The sequence below is a fragment of the Zingiber officinale genome, chromosome 3B (assembly GCF_018446385.1).
Source record: "Zingiber officinale cultivar Zhangliang chromosome 3B, Zo_v1.1, whole genome shotgun sequence".
Taxonomy (NCBI): Eukaryota; Viridiplantae; Streptophyta; class Magnoliopsida; order Zingiberales; family Zingiberaceae; genus Zingiber; species Zingiber officinale.
In genome coordinates this window covers 19,426,477-19,442,490 of record NC_055991.1, presented here as the reverse complement: position 1 = coordinate 19,442,490, position 16,014 = coordinate 19,426,477, and the positions used below count along the sequence as shown (strand labels likewise).

Below are 16,014 nucleotides of genomic sequence, written 5' to 3'. Positions count from 1 at the left end.
CACTGTTGCTTGGTCGGTACTTACTGCTCACTTGTCGTTCTGCTCGGCACTCATCATTCGCATCTCACTCATCGTTTTGCCTTGCAGTTGCTGCTCGGTCGATACCCACTTTCCTCCTTGCTTGGCATTCGCATAACCGCCTGATTGTTCTACTCTCGTTCGCGCTCCATCCATAGGCTCTACTCGTGTTTACGCCTGATCCACAGGCTTTGTTCTTGGTTGCTTTCAATCTCTCGGGATCTGCACCCGACTTGGCTCACAGAGCCTTTGCTCCCATTCGCACTTGATCCACGGGCTCTTCTCCCATTCTCATTTAGTCTCAGGCTCCGTGTCTATCCAGCGCACAGGTTTTGCGCCCACCCGACATTCTTTCGACCACACGACCGACCTTCTCTAAGTTGACCGATCAGTATCGCTTGGCCATCTGTTCGGTCATTCGCTTTGCATCACTTGGCATTCTCGATCACCCGGTCTCAATTTACTGTTGCTCAATCAATATTTTTCTAGGTCACGCTCATGGCTCTGCTCGTTCATCATTCTCTGTATTGCTCGATCGCGATTTATTGACGCTCGGTCAGTATTTTTCTCGGTCCCGCTCATGGCTCTGCTCGTTCATTATTCTCGATCATCCGGTCGCGATTTACTGTCGCTCGGTCAGTATTTTTCTAGGTCGCACTCATGACTCTGCTCGTTCATCATTCTCTGTATTGCCCGGTCGCGATTTATTAACGCTCGATCAGTATGTTTCTCGGTCGCGCTCATGGCCCTGCTCGTTCATCATTCTCTCTATTGTCCGGTCGCGATTTATTGATGCTTGGTCAGTATTTTTCTCGGTCGCGCTCATGACTCTGCTTGTTCATCATTCTCTCTATTGTCCGGTCGCGATTTATTGACGCTCGATTAGTATTTTTCTTGATCGTGCCCTTGGAATCCTTCACTCGCCCGTTCCCATTCCACTCGATCGGCATTATCTCTGTTGCCTGGTCGGCATTTTTTCGATCGTGTGTTTGATACCGCTCGCCCCTCATTTCTCGACCCACTCAACATTTTTTGATTGCCAAGTCAGTATTTTTCGATTTCTTGATCGTGTTTTACGATCACTTGGTCGATATTTTTAGTTGCCCGACCACGGTTTGTTGTCGCTCGGTCGACATTTCCTCGGTCACGTGCTCGACACTGCCCGCTTATCGTCTTTTCACCCGTTCGGCATGCCCCCTATCGCTCGCTCAACATTAGCTTTATCACTCGGCTTAGCATCGCTTGACTATCTGCTCGATATTACTCGATCTCCCGCTCGACATCCGATCGATCGCTTGCTCGACATACGCTCGGTACCATTCTTCGTCGCTCACTCGGTATTACTTCAGTTACTTACTTGCCACTGTCATAGCTACTTGTTCGACGTTATGTGACAGACCTCGCGATATGATTCTGCATTCAGTAGTGATTCTGTTTTTCATTTGGCTGAGTCTAGTCAGTCGGACTTGTACCTCCTTCGACTAGACTTGAAAGGGAGGTTTGTGATGTGGAGATGAGTTTTGGGGCAGAGGAGAAATTAGGAAAAAGAGAAGGGGCAATTGTGTCTTTTCACACGTGGAGGGGTTTTGGGATTTTGTGGTGGCATTATTCATCAGCGAAAGGGGGGTGTTTTGTTCGGGGAGGGTTTCCGCCACCAAGGGGTAGACCTGCTTCCTCGTCCTCGCGCTCCTCGCCGGCTCCGACGCCGGCCGCCGACCTCCACCTCTTCTCCTCTCCCTCTTCTCCTCACGATGCCACTACTGGATCGATTTGTCGCCGCTCCTCTCCCACCTCCTCGCAACACTGGCCAGAGCCCTTCTTCTTTCTTCTTCCTCTGCGCCATCGCCGAAGCCACGCGAGAGGCAGTCGTCGCCTCTTTCCTCCCAGCGCCGTCCTTGTCGACTTGTCACCTCTGAACTTTTCTTCCTCTCACGCTCGCCTGTGAGACGTCGCTCGGCAGTTCCCATCACTGCCCTCTCCCTCATCTTCACGCTGCAACCACATGCGTTGCTGACAACCCCCCTTGGCCAGCAGCCTCTTCGCACCGCAGCCACCACTTGCCGGCAGCCTCCACACGCCGTAGCCACCACTTGCCGACAGTCCATGTGTCGGTCGTCCATGCGCCGATTCTGTCCCGGTTCCGATTCTGTGCCACTGTTGTATGCCGACCCCTATGATGATTCAGTTTGTGTGTAATATCCCGAGCTACAATCGTAGTGCACATTGCTATGGTTGAATTTCGATCTATGTGTCATTATTGTATTCCGGCCTGCGTGCCGATATTTGTATCCCGGTCTGCACGTCGATATTTATATCTCGGCTTGCGTGCCATTGTCTTATCCTGGTCTACATGCCGAGGTCACATCCGGTTTCGTGCCACCGCATTCAGCTCAGCGTCGTCAGATCCAACTCCTCGTCCAATGCATTCATCTACCCTTCTGGGTCACGACAATTCGAGCAGCGTCCTATCCGAGAGCGCCCCCGTGGGCCAGAGTATGTCTCCGTACTTGTCTCTCATTTATTTCATTATTATATTATTAGTCTGTTACTCATATGTTCTTTGGATTTGCCTCGAGCCTCGAGGTACCAGAGACCGGGAGACCCGGTCGATGGTTGCAGGTAGCGTTAACCAAAGGACTTCTGAATACTTGGTCAACATAGAAGTCATCTTAGTATACCCTCCTCCGGGACATCGCGACTCCGTCAACATTCCATCCACTTCACCCGACGGTCCGTCTGACTCATTCCGGACAGGATAAATATATTTTAAAAAATCATGCATAAATTTATTTAAAACTGATGAAGCATATGACATTATGAGCACTACAGAAAGCTGACTGGGTTCATTATTGTCCCAATGCGAACTCAACCAATCGAATCTATTCGGTCCTAGGTAAGGTTAGATTTTTCACTACGTAATTTAAAACTCAACTACGATATATTATGATATATTATGATGAATTTTTTCATAATAGATAGTAGATCTAAAAACGCTGACGATTAAGGTAAATCTCCATATATATTTTTCCTGATCTATTCAGATGATGGGTAGAAAATTTTATAAGACCTACCTGACCATCCCCAAAATTAATCGAACCAACAACTTAAGTACCAACCAAAAAACCCAATCGATCAAATTAATTCAATCAATTATGAGAGAAGAAAGAGTCAATGCGCAAAGAGTGCCAATACTGAAAGAAGATGCATGTGTGGGGTTTGAAATATTCCACCTAATCAATTTCTTGGCTCCTCCCAATTCAATGCTCCAGGACAAGCTCGAGTCCCCATCACTATCAGTGCAGGAATCCAATGGAGATGAACACGGCTAGTCAGCTACCACCAAAAACTTATCACTACGGGAATCTTTACGTCCAAATTTCGTACGAAATCATTCTTTACAATACTATAGGTATTCATATATTTGTTTTTTCAGTTTAAAATGAAATCGATAAAGTTAAACTTCTCGTGCTATAAGTTTATTATATAGATCATAGAAGGGAAAGAAGAAGGAACGAATGGAAAGGAATGTGGGTATGGGAAAGGGGTTGGGATTGGCTTCATTTCCTTGAGCAGGGGCCCACAGTTGTAGAGTGGGGGCGGGCGGTTAAAGTGTAGGCAAAGCAGGTGTTTGATGCGTGATTCAAGGGGAGTGTGCATGCTGCCGCGGGGAAAAAAAGTCCACACTCGACAGTGTGCTTTAATCATAAAAGGCCTCTCATTTTTTTTAATTACGATAAAGGCACTTTTTCTCTTCTTATAATGCTACGCTTACTTGGATGGATAGATTAGTGCCGTTTCCTTCCCCTCGTATCTCCTATCAATCTAAGTAAACAATTGATGAAAAAAAGGTATGAGAACATATATTTCCACTCTCGCTGATTAATTATAAATCACTGAAAAATTATTTATAAATTTTTAAAAGCCAGATATCTAATAACTGCCAAACTATTTTATTAATGAAATACCTCTTTTAATATCACTAACCTTAAGTGCTCTTTTACAAAATGCCAGGAATCAATAATTCGAGTGTCAGACGAACGCGGGACCGGTTGACTACAATTTCAAGGGCGTCTTGTCAATCAAACGCAAGGAGTTTTTATCTAATTTCAAATGCTTTGCTACACATAAATCTTAATCTCTTAATTTTTATTTTCTTTCAAATATTCTCGTTTCTCCCTCCCCTTATCTGTCATCTTGTCTCCTCTTTATACACACGATCACATAATTTAAATTTCAAATTAATATAATTTTAATATTGAAAAAATAATTTCTAAAAAACTAAATAATAATATTATTATTATTTCTTCCGAGCATTATATGATCTGGAAACAGCTACGGAGGAATGCGACCTTTCATGGGCCTTGTCACCGTCTTTCTCTTGCTACATAACGATCTAATTCATCCTAGTTTTGTAGTTTAATCCCATGGGAATCGTCATTAGCAGGTACCGCTCGCGCGCCGCCATTCGCCGGCGGGAGCTGCTCGCCAAGGCGGCGGCGCTGGAGGAGGAGCTGAAGGAGGCGCGGCGGGCGCGGGAGCACGACGCGAGGGCCTTCGCGGCGAAGGAGGCGGAGTGGGAGGCTGAGCGGCGGGAGCAGGCGGAGGAAGCGGGCCGGCTCCGGCGGCGCCTAGAGGCGGCGGAGGAGGCCGCCGCCGCCGCCGCCAGCGGCGGCGCCGACGACCACTACTTCGTCGTCGAGCAGATGAGGGAGGAGCAGGCGCGCCGCGAGGAGGCGGTCGAGAAGTGGAAGCAGCTCTACCTCGCCATCAAAACCGAGCTCGACGATCTCATTCGAAGAACTCGACCAGGTAATTAATTAATCAACCAATTAACTCTCTTTTAAACAAGAATAAATGATTACATCAAGATCTCCGTATAACTATATAATTACACAGTGAAACTCTCTGAAAATTAAGAGGAAAAAATCATTAAAAAGACAATAATATTTCGAGCACATTTTTTTAGGCATACTATTTCGAGCACTTTTCATGCGGAATATGTGCAGTCCGTTCCTTGAATACAACTCTGTCAGTGGTGTACTGTAAGAGGAACTTAATATCCTACGTCAGCAAATAATATAATCGAACAATTTTAATGCACCTAATTATATTGCAGGGGGAAGGCTATACAAGCAAGCAGAAGAGGAAGAAGGCATGATAGAGCACCTGCAGAAGGAGCTCAAGGCAAAGGAAGTTGCGATCGAGACACTAACATCGCGCGCCAAAGTGATGGAACAAGAGGTTTCGAAAAGGGATCGGGAGATCGATATCCTGAGGCAGAGTTTGAGAATTTTGAGCGATAAAAGGAGGAGCCGAAGTGGAAAGAACCGACTCAGATACTTGTACTCATGATGAGGAAGCTCAGTGCTGTAGTGAATGACGTTGAATTCAAAAGTACTGATTCACGGAAAGGAAATGAAGAATATATAGTAGGCATTATTTAGATATATATAAGAATTATTGTAAATTTGATATGCTATCAAATGTAAGCTTGTTAAAATCAAAATTTGTAGATGAATAAAAAACAAAGCTACTAGTATATTTGTTAGCTATATGCCTATATCAATAGTTTTTGTCTTTTTGAGTAGTGCTGCAATTCTTCCGAATTGGCTATCTAATGAGATACACTGACTTGTTAGCTCAGTATTCTTAGTGATTCGGGTTTAATCTAGCAATTGGGGTGGATAATTGAGATCCAGGATCCGATCCGTTTAGGTGACTGGCTGACCTATTTAAGCAGTAACGGGTAACAAGTCAAGTGGGGCGTTTTGGGTCAACGATTGCGGGTCCTCGTCAGTGGGCGGAACCCTCCTTTTTGCGGCCAGAGGAGGCCAGCGACTCCCTCGGCGCCTGCTCTGTTTCCCCCTGTCCCTAACGAATCGACGGCCAACGTCGCCGCCCGGGTGCGTGCTTCCGCTTTTCTTTTCTCCTCCTTTTTGTGTCCATTCATGCGAGTGTTTGATGATCTGATTTTGTGGTTATGTTGTTAGATCTAGCTATGTGGTTCGGTGAGGAGATTTGTATGACGTGAACAGTTTTATCCCTGCTATAACATCATAATGGATGGGAGTGGTGTGTTGTAATTAGGGTTTAAAACGAGTAGGATGGGGATCGGAAGAACTATACTCGAAACCGTTAAAACTTTATCTCCATTTGAGGAAAAGTGGACGGGAGGAAGCTGGGAGGATGAGAAACTGGGTTAGAAGTTTTCTGTTCTCCATTTACTGCAATAAACATATATGAAATGGAAATTAGAGGGTGAAAAAGGATTCATTTTTTTTCTTCTCAAGTTTGCTTCCATTCAAAATGGGCGGAAATAGAACGAAAACAGTTACCATTCAATAGATCCAACAAGTAAACAAAGGGGAAAAGAAGAAGAAGAATCTCAAATACTTTTCCTTCTTCCCTTCGAAACTGTCATCCATATTATGTTGCTAATCCTTATTCGTTTGCATCTCTTACATAATCAAATCCTTAAGAGATTTAATGTGGATTTTAGTGGTACATAATATAATATCATGTATTTTGAGAGGATTAGATAAAAAATCTACTTGAACATAGGTGCTGCCTAATTTACATTTGAACTCAAGCCCATGAGTAACAGACTCGAGAATATGCATATTACATGACTAATTTTAACCAAACTCAAGACTAACCTGTGTATTTAACCTAACTTGATTATTAGGTACCAAAATTGCCTTAAATAAGTTTGGTAGATTTGGATATTCATAGATATTTACCAAATGAAAGTATAACTTCATGCTTATGGGACAAGTGGCCAAAGTGTTGGGTAGTTATGAACTACAGGTACAAAGAGTTAGCATAACAAAAATAAGAATGGTAAGATGGACTTGTGAATCTATTGAGTAAAATTCTATAAAAAATCTGAAGCAAATAGGTGTTACTACTCTAAATAAATGATAAAATAGGCTAAGATGACATACACCTCTTGAAAGATATGAGTGAAATTTTATTGTTGGACAAGTTGAATCAATTATAGATGTAAATCTGATATTTATTGTTGGGCAAAGAAAACCAATTAATGTAATTAAGAGGGATTTAAACGTTTATAGTATTTAATGTTAGGGTAAATTTCATAATCTACTCTAGATAGTTTGGACTAAGACATGTAATTATTATTATCGTCGTTGTTGGTTGGCCAATTGTATTGATATGGTATTCAGTTTTGTGCCTAATATTACATTCATCAACTTTGGACTGCTGGTTTTATGGTATCCATCAATGCAGTTGCTTTTCTTCATCTTAATTGAATTTATTCATCTGTACTGCTTATGCCACTTGTCTAAATATGCCAGCTATTAGAATAGTGAGCTAAAGTGTCGGAATAACATTCACATAGGATCTATTACACTTGTTAAGATAATCCTGCATTTATTATTGCGTCTTGCAATTACTTTAATGTTAGTTTGAACAAAGTTGTCATCTTTTTTACTGCTTTAGCATGACAAAGATCTCCATCTCTAGCAGTGCATCAAATTACTTGATTGCATTGATCAACCCAGGCTAGGGTAGTAGGGGAGATGCGAGGGGAACTGAAGCACTGAAGAGTATATCATCGTGGATAAGCAAACTTTACCACAGTATCTAGAATCGGCCATTGAAGATGAAGACTAACCGCTCCGCTAAGATCAGGATCGCCTTTGTTTTCTACATGAAGATAGCAAAGTAGCTGTTTTTGCTGCGAATGCTGGGTTCTACCGGGCTTTCAAAAACGGCGATCCTGTGGCTATGTGGTTGATGAGGGCAAAAGGAGATCATGTCTATGTGATACATCATGGAGCAGGGAGGATATCCAGCCATGACATGGTGATGGGAAGCTAGGAAATTTTTCGCAATGCCGACTGTGAGTTTTCTCTCTAAACTGATCTGAAGAATGTTGAGGTCAATGAGGTGCATGTACACAGAGATGTTGGATACGTTACTTCTGTGGAGGTTGTGAAGACGAAAGGAAGCAACTGGGGAAAACATAGTAGCAACCAGCGTCTTTGAGAGGGTCATGGGCAGTGGTTTATTTGCGTTCATCATGCTCCCACATTGATGACTGAAATGTATTCTTTTTTTCTTCGTCTGCCCTTTTAATTGTTTTGGGACATTTATTGAATTTACCTTTGGCTTGTTACATCTTGTTTGTAGGAACTTGTTACTAACTTACTGTGATACTAAACCCTTCCTTGAATTTAAATCAGTAAGGTAATAAGATGTAATAGTAATAAAAAAGTACCAATAGATATTAATTATTAATATCTTAATTTAACATTATTAAAAATTTATTTAAATTTATTTCATTTTATTAACTAATATTTTATTAATTATTAATTAATAAATATCTAATTAGTTATAGTAATAAAGTAATTAACTACTAATTAGTTGCTAACTATTTAAGAAAGATGCAATTACCTAATTTTGAGAATAAATCCAGAAGATCATTGACAACAATATCTAGTTTCCACGAGCTCCATGAGCTTTGAATTTCTGGTTCACTAGGTAAAGAAATTGGGTTGCTAAGTCATTTGAGAAAATTATCTTGGTGTTAATGATCTTTTTGGATTTATTCCATCGTAATTAAACAGTCCCACCCTTCTCGAATACTTGAATCTCTCGATAAATTTCCTTTTGTGTGAGATACCAATGATCCTTTGAAATGTCCAGAAGTTGTCATTCTCGTCACTTTTTAATATTTCATTGAGTGGTAATATACCGAGTCATTTGTTCTAGAGGCCATTTCTTGAGACTATTTAACTTAATGACAACAACATCATCAAAGGCTCAATTCATTCCTTTAATGGAAATATATGTAGGGTTAAATTTGTATGGTTTGGTCGAAATAATTTTTTTGGTACTTTGTCTGCTTTAATTAGTAATTGCAGTGAGTTGGACTATAGATGACCTTACTGTTAAATATAAGTGAATGGAGAATAAATGGAAGAAAAAAGAGGTTCCATTGTGAATGAGATTTTTGTTTCATATTGAAAATTTTAAGGTAATTTTTATTGATTTATATTGATTCACATACATTGAGGATGTGAACAAATGTTAGATTGATCGGGACAAAATTTATCCAAGTGGAACAATCAATATTTGCCACGTAGATCTTTTGCTGTTGTGAAACGGATGTATTAAATTCGAAATTAATGCAGAATAAAACCGGTCGAGTAATAATGAGTGAAACGATGACCGTTTCACTGCTTAGCTAATAATGACCATTAAGATAATTAACTCTGGCCATTGATCCGAACTCCTATATAAGGAGGCTTCGATCATAGGCAGAGTAGAGAAAGCAAGCAAAGGTTCTCCATTTTTCTCCTCTGTCATGCAGCTCCTGCTCGACGGAGTGCCCGTGGTAGCATTCCGATACCACTCAGCTCACCATGAACACTAGTGTTTGGTGGGGATCACGGTCAACCGTTGTATCCTGGGAAACAGACGACCCGAGTAAAGTATCGAAGCACAACCGGAGGTGGGGGCAAATCTGTTTCAAGGAAACTGCGACTCTCGCAGACCTCGGTCAGCTCCTCCGCTTGGCTGATCTGCCCTCTTGGCTGACCTACCCACTCGGCAACACAGACTAGCGGCTCAGCCGACCTTCTGCTCGACCCGTCTCGCTGCTCGCCCGACCGGCCTTCTGCTCGGCCTGTCTCGCTGCTCGCCCGACCGGCCTTCTGCTCGGCCTGTCTCGCTGCTCGTCTGACCGGCCGTCTACTCGGCCTATCTCGCTGCTTGCCCGATCGACCCCTACTCGGCTCAGTCGACCTTCAGTCCGCTCGGACTTTGCTGCTCAGATTATCAACTCAGGTCATTTCAACAGATAAGCGAATTTAAATTCGGTATATTTAAATTCAGCTAATACCTCGTAAAATCTCCGGCAACAGATTGTTTGTGTCCAACAATCTTGAAACAGATTCAAATATGTTGAGATGACCACAGAACGGAATGTTGAGGTGCAACAGACTCAACACGTGCAGAACCCCCTCCGCTCCGATTGGAACTGTACCAATCAATCATGGGGAAAAGCCAGAGAAGTTCAGTGGACTGAACTTCAAGAGGTGGTAGCAGAAGATGTTCTTCTACTTGACCACGCTCAACCTGGCTCGGTTCTTGACCGAGGACTCTCCCAAACGTGCTGAGGATGATGATGCGCAAACCATTAGTGCAGTAGAGGCATGGACTCATTCTGAGTTCCTTTGTCGAAACTACATCCTCAACTGCCTTGCCGACTCGCTGTACGCTGTGTATAACATGAAAAGAACGGCTAAGGAGCTGTGGGAGTCCCTGGGCAAGAAATACAAGATGGAGGATGCAGGGGCAAAGAAGTTCATCGTGGGCCGATTCCTGGACTACAAGATTGTTGACTCCAAGACGGTGATTAGCCAAGTCGAGGAGCTTCAGGTGATCTTGCACGAGATCCACTCAGAAGGGATGGTTCTGAGTGAAACCTTCCAGGTGGCTGCTATCATTGAGAATCTGCCTCCCGGCTGGAAGGATTTCAAGAACTACCTGAAGCACAAGTGGAAGGAGATGAATGTGGAGGAACTCATTGTTCGACTTCGCATCGAAGAAGACAACAAGAGTTCCGAGAGAAAACTGTTCTCTCAGGCTACTGTGAAAGCTAACATGGTCGAGCACGGCCAAAGCAAGAAACGGAAGAACCCTAAGTCTTTCAAGATAGGACCCAGAGGAGGCATCAACAAGAAGAAATTCTCTGGGAAGTGCTTCAATTGTGACAAAGTGGGTCACAAATCTTCAGAGTGTGGGAAGCCGAAGAAGAAACAGGAGGCCAACCTGAACGAGGGACCAGAAATGGACAACCTCTGCGCTATGGTCTCTAAGTTGAACCTGGTCGGTTCAAACCTGCAGCAATGGTGGATCGATACTGGAGCCACCAGACATGTGTGCTGCAACAAGGAGCTACTCCACAACTTCAAAGAAGTCACTGGAGACAAATTGTTCATGGGGAACTTAGCAACCTCAAACATCATGGGCCAAGGAAAGGTGGTGCTGAAGATGACCTCGGGCAAGGACCTTACTCTGAACAATGTGCTGTATGTTCCGGAGATTCGAAAGAATCTAGTGTCCGGATCACTGCTAAGCAAGCATGACTTTCACATTATTTTTGAGTCGGACAGAGTTGTATTGTCCAAAAATGGAGTGTTTGTAGGAAGGGGTTATGTATCTGATGAGCTGTTTAAGCTCAATGTAATGGCGATTAGGCCTAAGATAAATAAAACTGAAAGCTCTTCCACTTATATGCTTGAGTCTTCGTGTTTGTGGCATGGTAGACTAGGACATGTTAACTACAGTGTGTTGCGTAGATTAATTAATACGCAAAACATACCTACATTCCACCTTGACCCAAAACACAAGTGTGAGATTTGTGTTGAAGCGAAAATGACAAGGTCATCCTTTCAACATATTGAAAGAAGTAACAAACCACTTGACCTAATCCACACTGATGTGTGCGATCTAAAAGATACGCCAACTCGTGGTGGTAATAAATACTTCATCACTTTTATAGATGATAATACAAAATATTATTATGTGTATCTTCTCAAAAGAAAGATGAAACTATAAAGAAATTTGCTCTCTATAAGAATGAGGTTGAAAACCAACTTAATAGGAAAATTAAGGTGGTTCGAAGTGACCGAGGCGGTGAATATCTATCACTGTTTGCTGAGTTGTGTGCTGAACATGGGATCAGACATGAAACAACAGCTCCTTATGCTCCTCAGCAAAATAGAGTTGCTAAGCGAAAGAATCGAACTCTAAAGGAGATGATGAATGCTCTTCTATTGAGCTCTGGATTGCCAGAGTCCATGTGGGGGGAAGCTGTGTTAATAGCTAATTACCATTTAAATAAGGTGCCCCAGAAGAAAATAGATAAGAGTCCTTATGAGTTGTGGAATGGAAGATAACTGTCCTATAAATATTTACGAATGTGGGGATGTCTTGCCAAAGTATTGGTGCCTGATCCGAAAAGAATTAAGATATGACCAAAGACTGTTGATTGCATATTTATTGGATATGCACAAAACAACACTGCGTATAGATTTTGTGTGTATGAGTCACACATTCCGGAGATACACAAGAACTCGATAATCGAATCGAGAAATGCCTCATTCTTCGAGCATGTGTTTCCATATAAGACCCGAGAGGATGCTAGCTCCTCAAAATGGGCAAATGAAACACAAGGCGAAGAAGAAGATGATGATGATGAGGAACCTATGGAGGTTGAGCCTAGACGGAGCAAAAGAGTTCGGGTAGAAAAGTCCTATGGATCGGATTATATTACTTTCGTGTTGGAGAGTGAGCCCCGAAGTTACTCAGAAGTTGTAGGCTCTTCTGATAGACCTCACTAGAGAGAGGCAATTGCATCTGAGATAGAATCTATCTTGCAAAAACACACTTGGGAACTTGTGGATCTTTCTTCGGGAAGTAAACCACTAGGTTGCAAGTGGATTTCAAGAAGAAAATGAAGTCAAATGACACGATTGATAAGTATAAGGCCAAATTGGTAATCAAATGATACCGATAACGAGAAGGCCTCGATTATTTTGATACGTATTCTCCGGTGTCGAGAATAACTTCCATTAGAGTACTGTTGGCAATTATCGCTCTATGGAATCTCGAAATACATCAAATGAATGTATAAACTGCTTTTCTAAACGGGGATTTAGAAGAGGAGATCTACATGGAGCAACCTGAGGGGTTTTCTATGTCAGGACAGAAAAACAAGGTTTGTAGATTGGTGAAGTCATTATATGACTTGAAATAAGCACCAAAGCAGTGACATTAAAAAATTTGATAATGCCATGAAGGAATGTGGATTCAAGATCAATGAATGTGATAAATGTGTTTACATGAAAGCCACATAGAGTGACTATGTCATCTTGTGCCTCTATGTAGACGACATACTTATCATTAGAAGTAATGATAAGATAATAAAATCCACAAAAGGTATGTTGAGCTCAAGATTTGATATGAAAGACATGGACCTAGCTGATGTGATTCTAGGAATCAAAATTCTTAGAACAACAAAAGAACTTGTTCTTAGTCAGTCCCATTACGTGGACAAAATTCTTGAGAAATTCTCCAAGGGTGATACTACGTTGGCACGAAGGCCGATATATACGAGTCAACATCTATCAAAAAATTAAGGTGAAAGTATCTCTCAGATAGAGTACTCTCGAGTGATTGGAAGTCTGATGTACTTGATGAGTTGTACATGACCAGACTTGACCTACGCAGTAAGCAAACTGAGTAGATACACGAGTAATTTCGGTGTTGAGCACTGGAAAGGGATAACAAGAATACTGAGGTACTTGAGGTATACTCGCGAATATGGACTATACAAGATATCCTGCTGTGATTGAAGGATACAACGATGCAAGTTGGATATCTGATATAAAAGACTCTAAGTCTACGAGTGGATATGTCTTCACTCTAACAGGTGCAGTCATCTTCTGGAAATCTTCTAAGCAAACCGTTATAACCAGATCCACGATGGAATCTGAGTTTGTAGCTCTTGACAAATGTGGTGAAGAGGCTGAATGGCTACGACAATTCTTAGAAGATATTCCACGATGGCCGAAACCTGTGCCGGCGATTTACATACATTGTGATAGTCAATCAGCAATCGATCGGGCACAGAGTCATCTGTATAATGGTAAGTCTAGACATATACGTCGTAGACATAATACCATTAGACAACTACTCTCAACGGGAGTTATCACTGTTGACTATGTAAAGTCAAAGGATAACCTAGCGGATCCGTTAACCAAAGGATTAAATCGAGAGTTAGTTGCAAGCTCCTCACGAGGAATGAGCTTGATGTCGTTGTCAGTGATCAGTGCAGAGGACACCCAACTTATGCTGATTGGAGATCCCAAGAATTAGGTTCAAAGGAATAACTAATCTGCACTGACTAGACATACTATGGGGAATATCCCAATGAAACAATGACTAGACTAGGGTAAGTCGATGGGTTTTTAATGATCAAGAAGAGTAGATGGCAATTCTTAAGGGATCACCTATGTGAGAAAGAAGTGGGGCCGCTTCGAAGAGAATTGGAGGCACAATTCTTAGAGTTTCTCACAGAACCAGGCGTGTTCATGGCCAAAAACGAACATACTCATGAGAACTGAGTTGTATCAGGGAGAATCTTGGGTGAGATTTGTCACTGCTTACACAAACGACAATATAGTTTAAGGATATCGTGTCTACTATCAGCCAGTAAGTAATCAAATCTTCACAAGAGAATGTTCAAAGGATAAAACCTACCTATCCTATATTTGACTTAATTGCTGAATGCTATCACGTATCCTATCTCCATTCATATGAGGGATTGTTAAATATAAGTGAATGGAAAAGAAATGGAAGAGGAAAGAAACTTCATTGTGAATGAGACTTTTGTCTCACATTGGAAGTTTCAAGGCAATTTTTGTTGGTTTATATTGATTCACATACATTGAGGATGTGAACAAATGCATGGGGAGAGACTCTCTCTCACGCGTGGGTGCGCAGGGGGGTGGTGCAAATCTAGGGCCCGTATTGCACTGAACCAAGTTGACTCGGGTGCGAGCGCGACCTGCTCACACGAATGCCGGACCAGTCGGGACAAAATTTGCCCAAGTGGAACAACCAACATTTTACCACGTAGATCTTTTGCTACTGTGAAACGGATGCATTAAATTCGAGATTAATGCAGAATAAAACCGACCGAGTAATAATGAGTGAAACGGTGGTCGTTTCACTGCTCGGCTAATAATGACTATTAAGATCATTAACTCTGGCCATTGATCCGAGCTACTATATAAGGAGGCTCCGATCATAGGCAGAGTAGAGAAAGCAAGCAAAGCAAAGGCTCCCCATTTTTCCTCCTCTGTTGTGCAACTCCTGCTCAGCAAAGTGTCCGTGGTAGTATTCGGGTACCACTCAGCTCACCGTGAACACCAGTGCTTGGTGGGGATCACGATCAGCCGTTGTATCCTGGGAAACAGACGACCCGAGTAAGCCTCGAAGCACAACTGGAGATGGGGGCGAACCTGTTTCAAGGAAACTGCGACTCTCGCAGGCCTCGGTCAGCTCCTCCGCTCGGCCGATCCGCCCTCCGCTCGGCCGACCTGCCCGCTCGGCCGACCTGCCCGCTCGGCCGACCTGCCCACTCGGCAACATAGACTAGCGGCTCAGTTGATCTTCTGCTCGGCTCGTCTAGCTGCTCGCCCGACCTGCCTTCTGCTCGGCCCGTCTCGCTGCTCGTTTGATTGACCGTCTGCTCGGCCTATCTCGCTGCTCGCTCGATCGGCCCCTACTCGGTTCAGTCGACCTTCAGTCCGCTCGGACTTTGCTGCTCGGATGCTCTGCTCACTCAGCCACTCCGAGGTCAGATGACCAACCCTTACTGGTAGTCTGAGATTATCAACTCAGGTCATTTCAACATATAAATAAATTACGACAACAAATTATTTGTGTCTAATACTGACAACAATAGATGTCAGTCAAAATGATCTAGTAAAGGACATCCCTTTTAGCTGAAACAATATGCAAGTTAGAAGATATTAGTTTTGACCTCCAACCAATTTGATGCTGCCTTTGTCAATCACTTGTAGGGGGTGAATGCCGTCAACACTTGACTTGTCCACAAATTTCAAGACTCTTTGCCTATCTAATAATCCTTTGTCTGGGCTGATGCTCTCTAACATAGGCCAATGTTAGTCGTTGACTTTATTGCATTTATCTAAAATTCAATTAGAAAGGATAGTTCTAAGAGAATTGAGTAATTTGGGAAATCTAGAAACCCTTCCTTATAGTAATAATTTGACTTTTACAATTGAATTTTGGAGAATTCCAAATTTGATGATATTTATCTCCGACAACAACATATCAGGACAATTGTATGTGGAGATGCATAAGTTAAAAAGTTAGATTAACATTTCCATTTTTAATAATCAATTCATAAGTGCCATTCTGTTAATGCTTGGG

The 16,014-nt window shown here is 42.5% G+C and overlaps 1 protein-coding gene and 1 long non-coding RNA gene across 3 annotated transcripts; both read left to right on the top strand.

Annotated features, from left to right (window-relative positions):
* The first annotated feature begins 4,053 nt into the window (after positions 1–4,053).
* LOC121968117 (translation initiation factor IF-2-like) lies at positions 4,054–5,582 on the top strand. Of its 2 annotated transcripts, none has more exons than XM_042518616.1 (2): positions 4,054–4,827; positions 5,135–5,555. In XM_042518616.1, the coding sequence occupies exons 1-2, from the start codon at positions 4,443–4,445 to the stop codon at positions 5,368–5,370; spliced, it is 621 nt and encodes a 206-aa protein (XP_042374550.1). In that variant the 5' UTR covers positions 4,054–4,442; the 3' UTR covers positions 5,371–5,555. The 2 variants fall into 2 exon arrangements, with proteins under 2 accessions (XP_042374550.1, XP_042374551.1); XM_042518617.1 differs by having other exon boundaries at positions 4,319–4,827; positions 4,985–5,582.
* Positions 5,583–5,771: 189 nt separating this feature from the next.
* Positions 5,772–8,163, top strand: LOC122056079. Its single transcript, XR_006133022.1, has 2 exons — positions 5,772–5,921; positions 7,507–8,163. It is a non-coding gene; the product is annotated as an uncharacterized LOC122056079 (long non-coding RNA).
* The last annotated feature ends 7,851 nt before the right edge of the window (positions 8,164–16,014 follow it).

Excerpts from the sequence above, each read along its gene's own strand:
- LOC121968117 (XM_042518616.1), top strand. The coding sequence starts at position 4,443 with ATGGGAATCGTCATTAGCAGGTACCGCTCGCGCGCCGCCATTCGCCGG. Across the intron at positions 4,828-5,134 it reads CATTCGAAGAACTCGACCAG|GGGGAAGGCTATACAAGCAA; the intron begins GTAATTAATTAA and ends ATTATATTGCAG.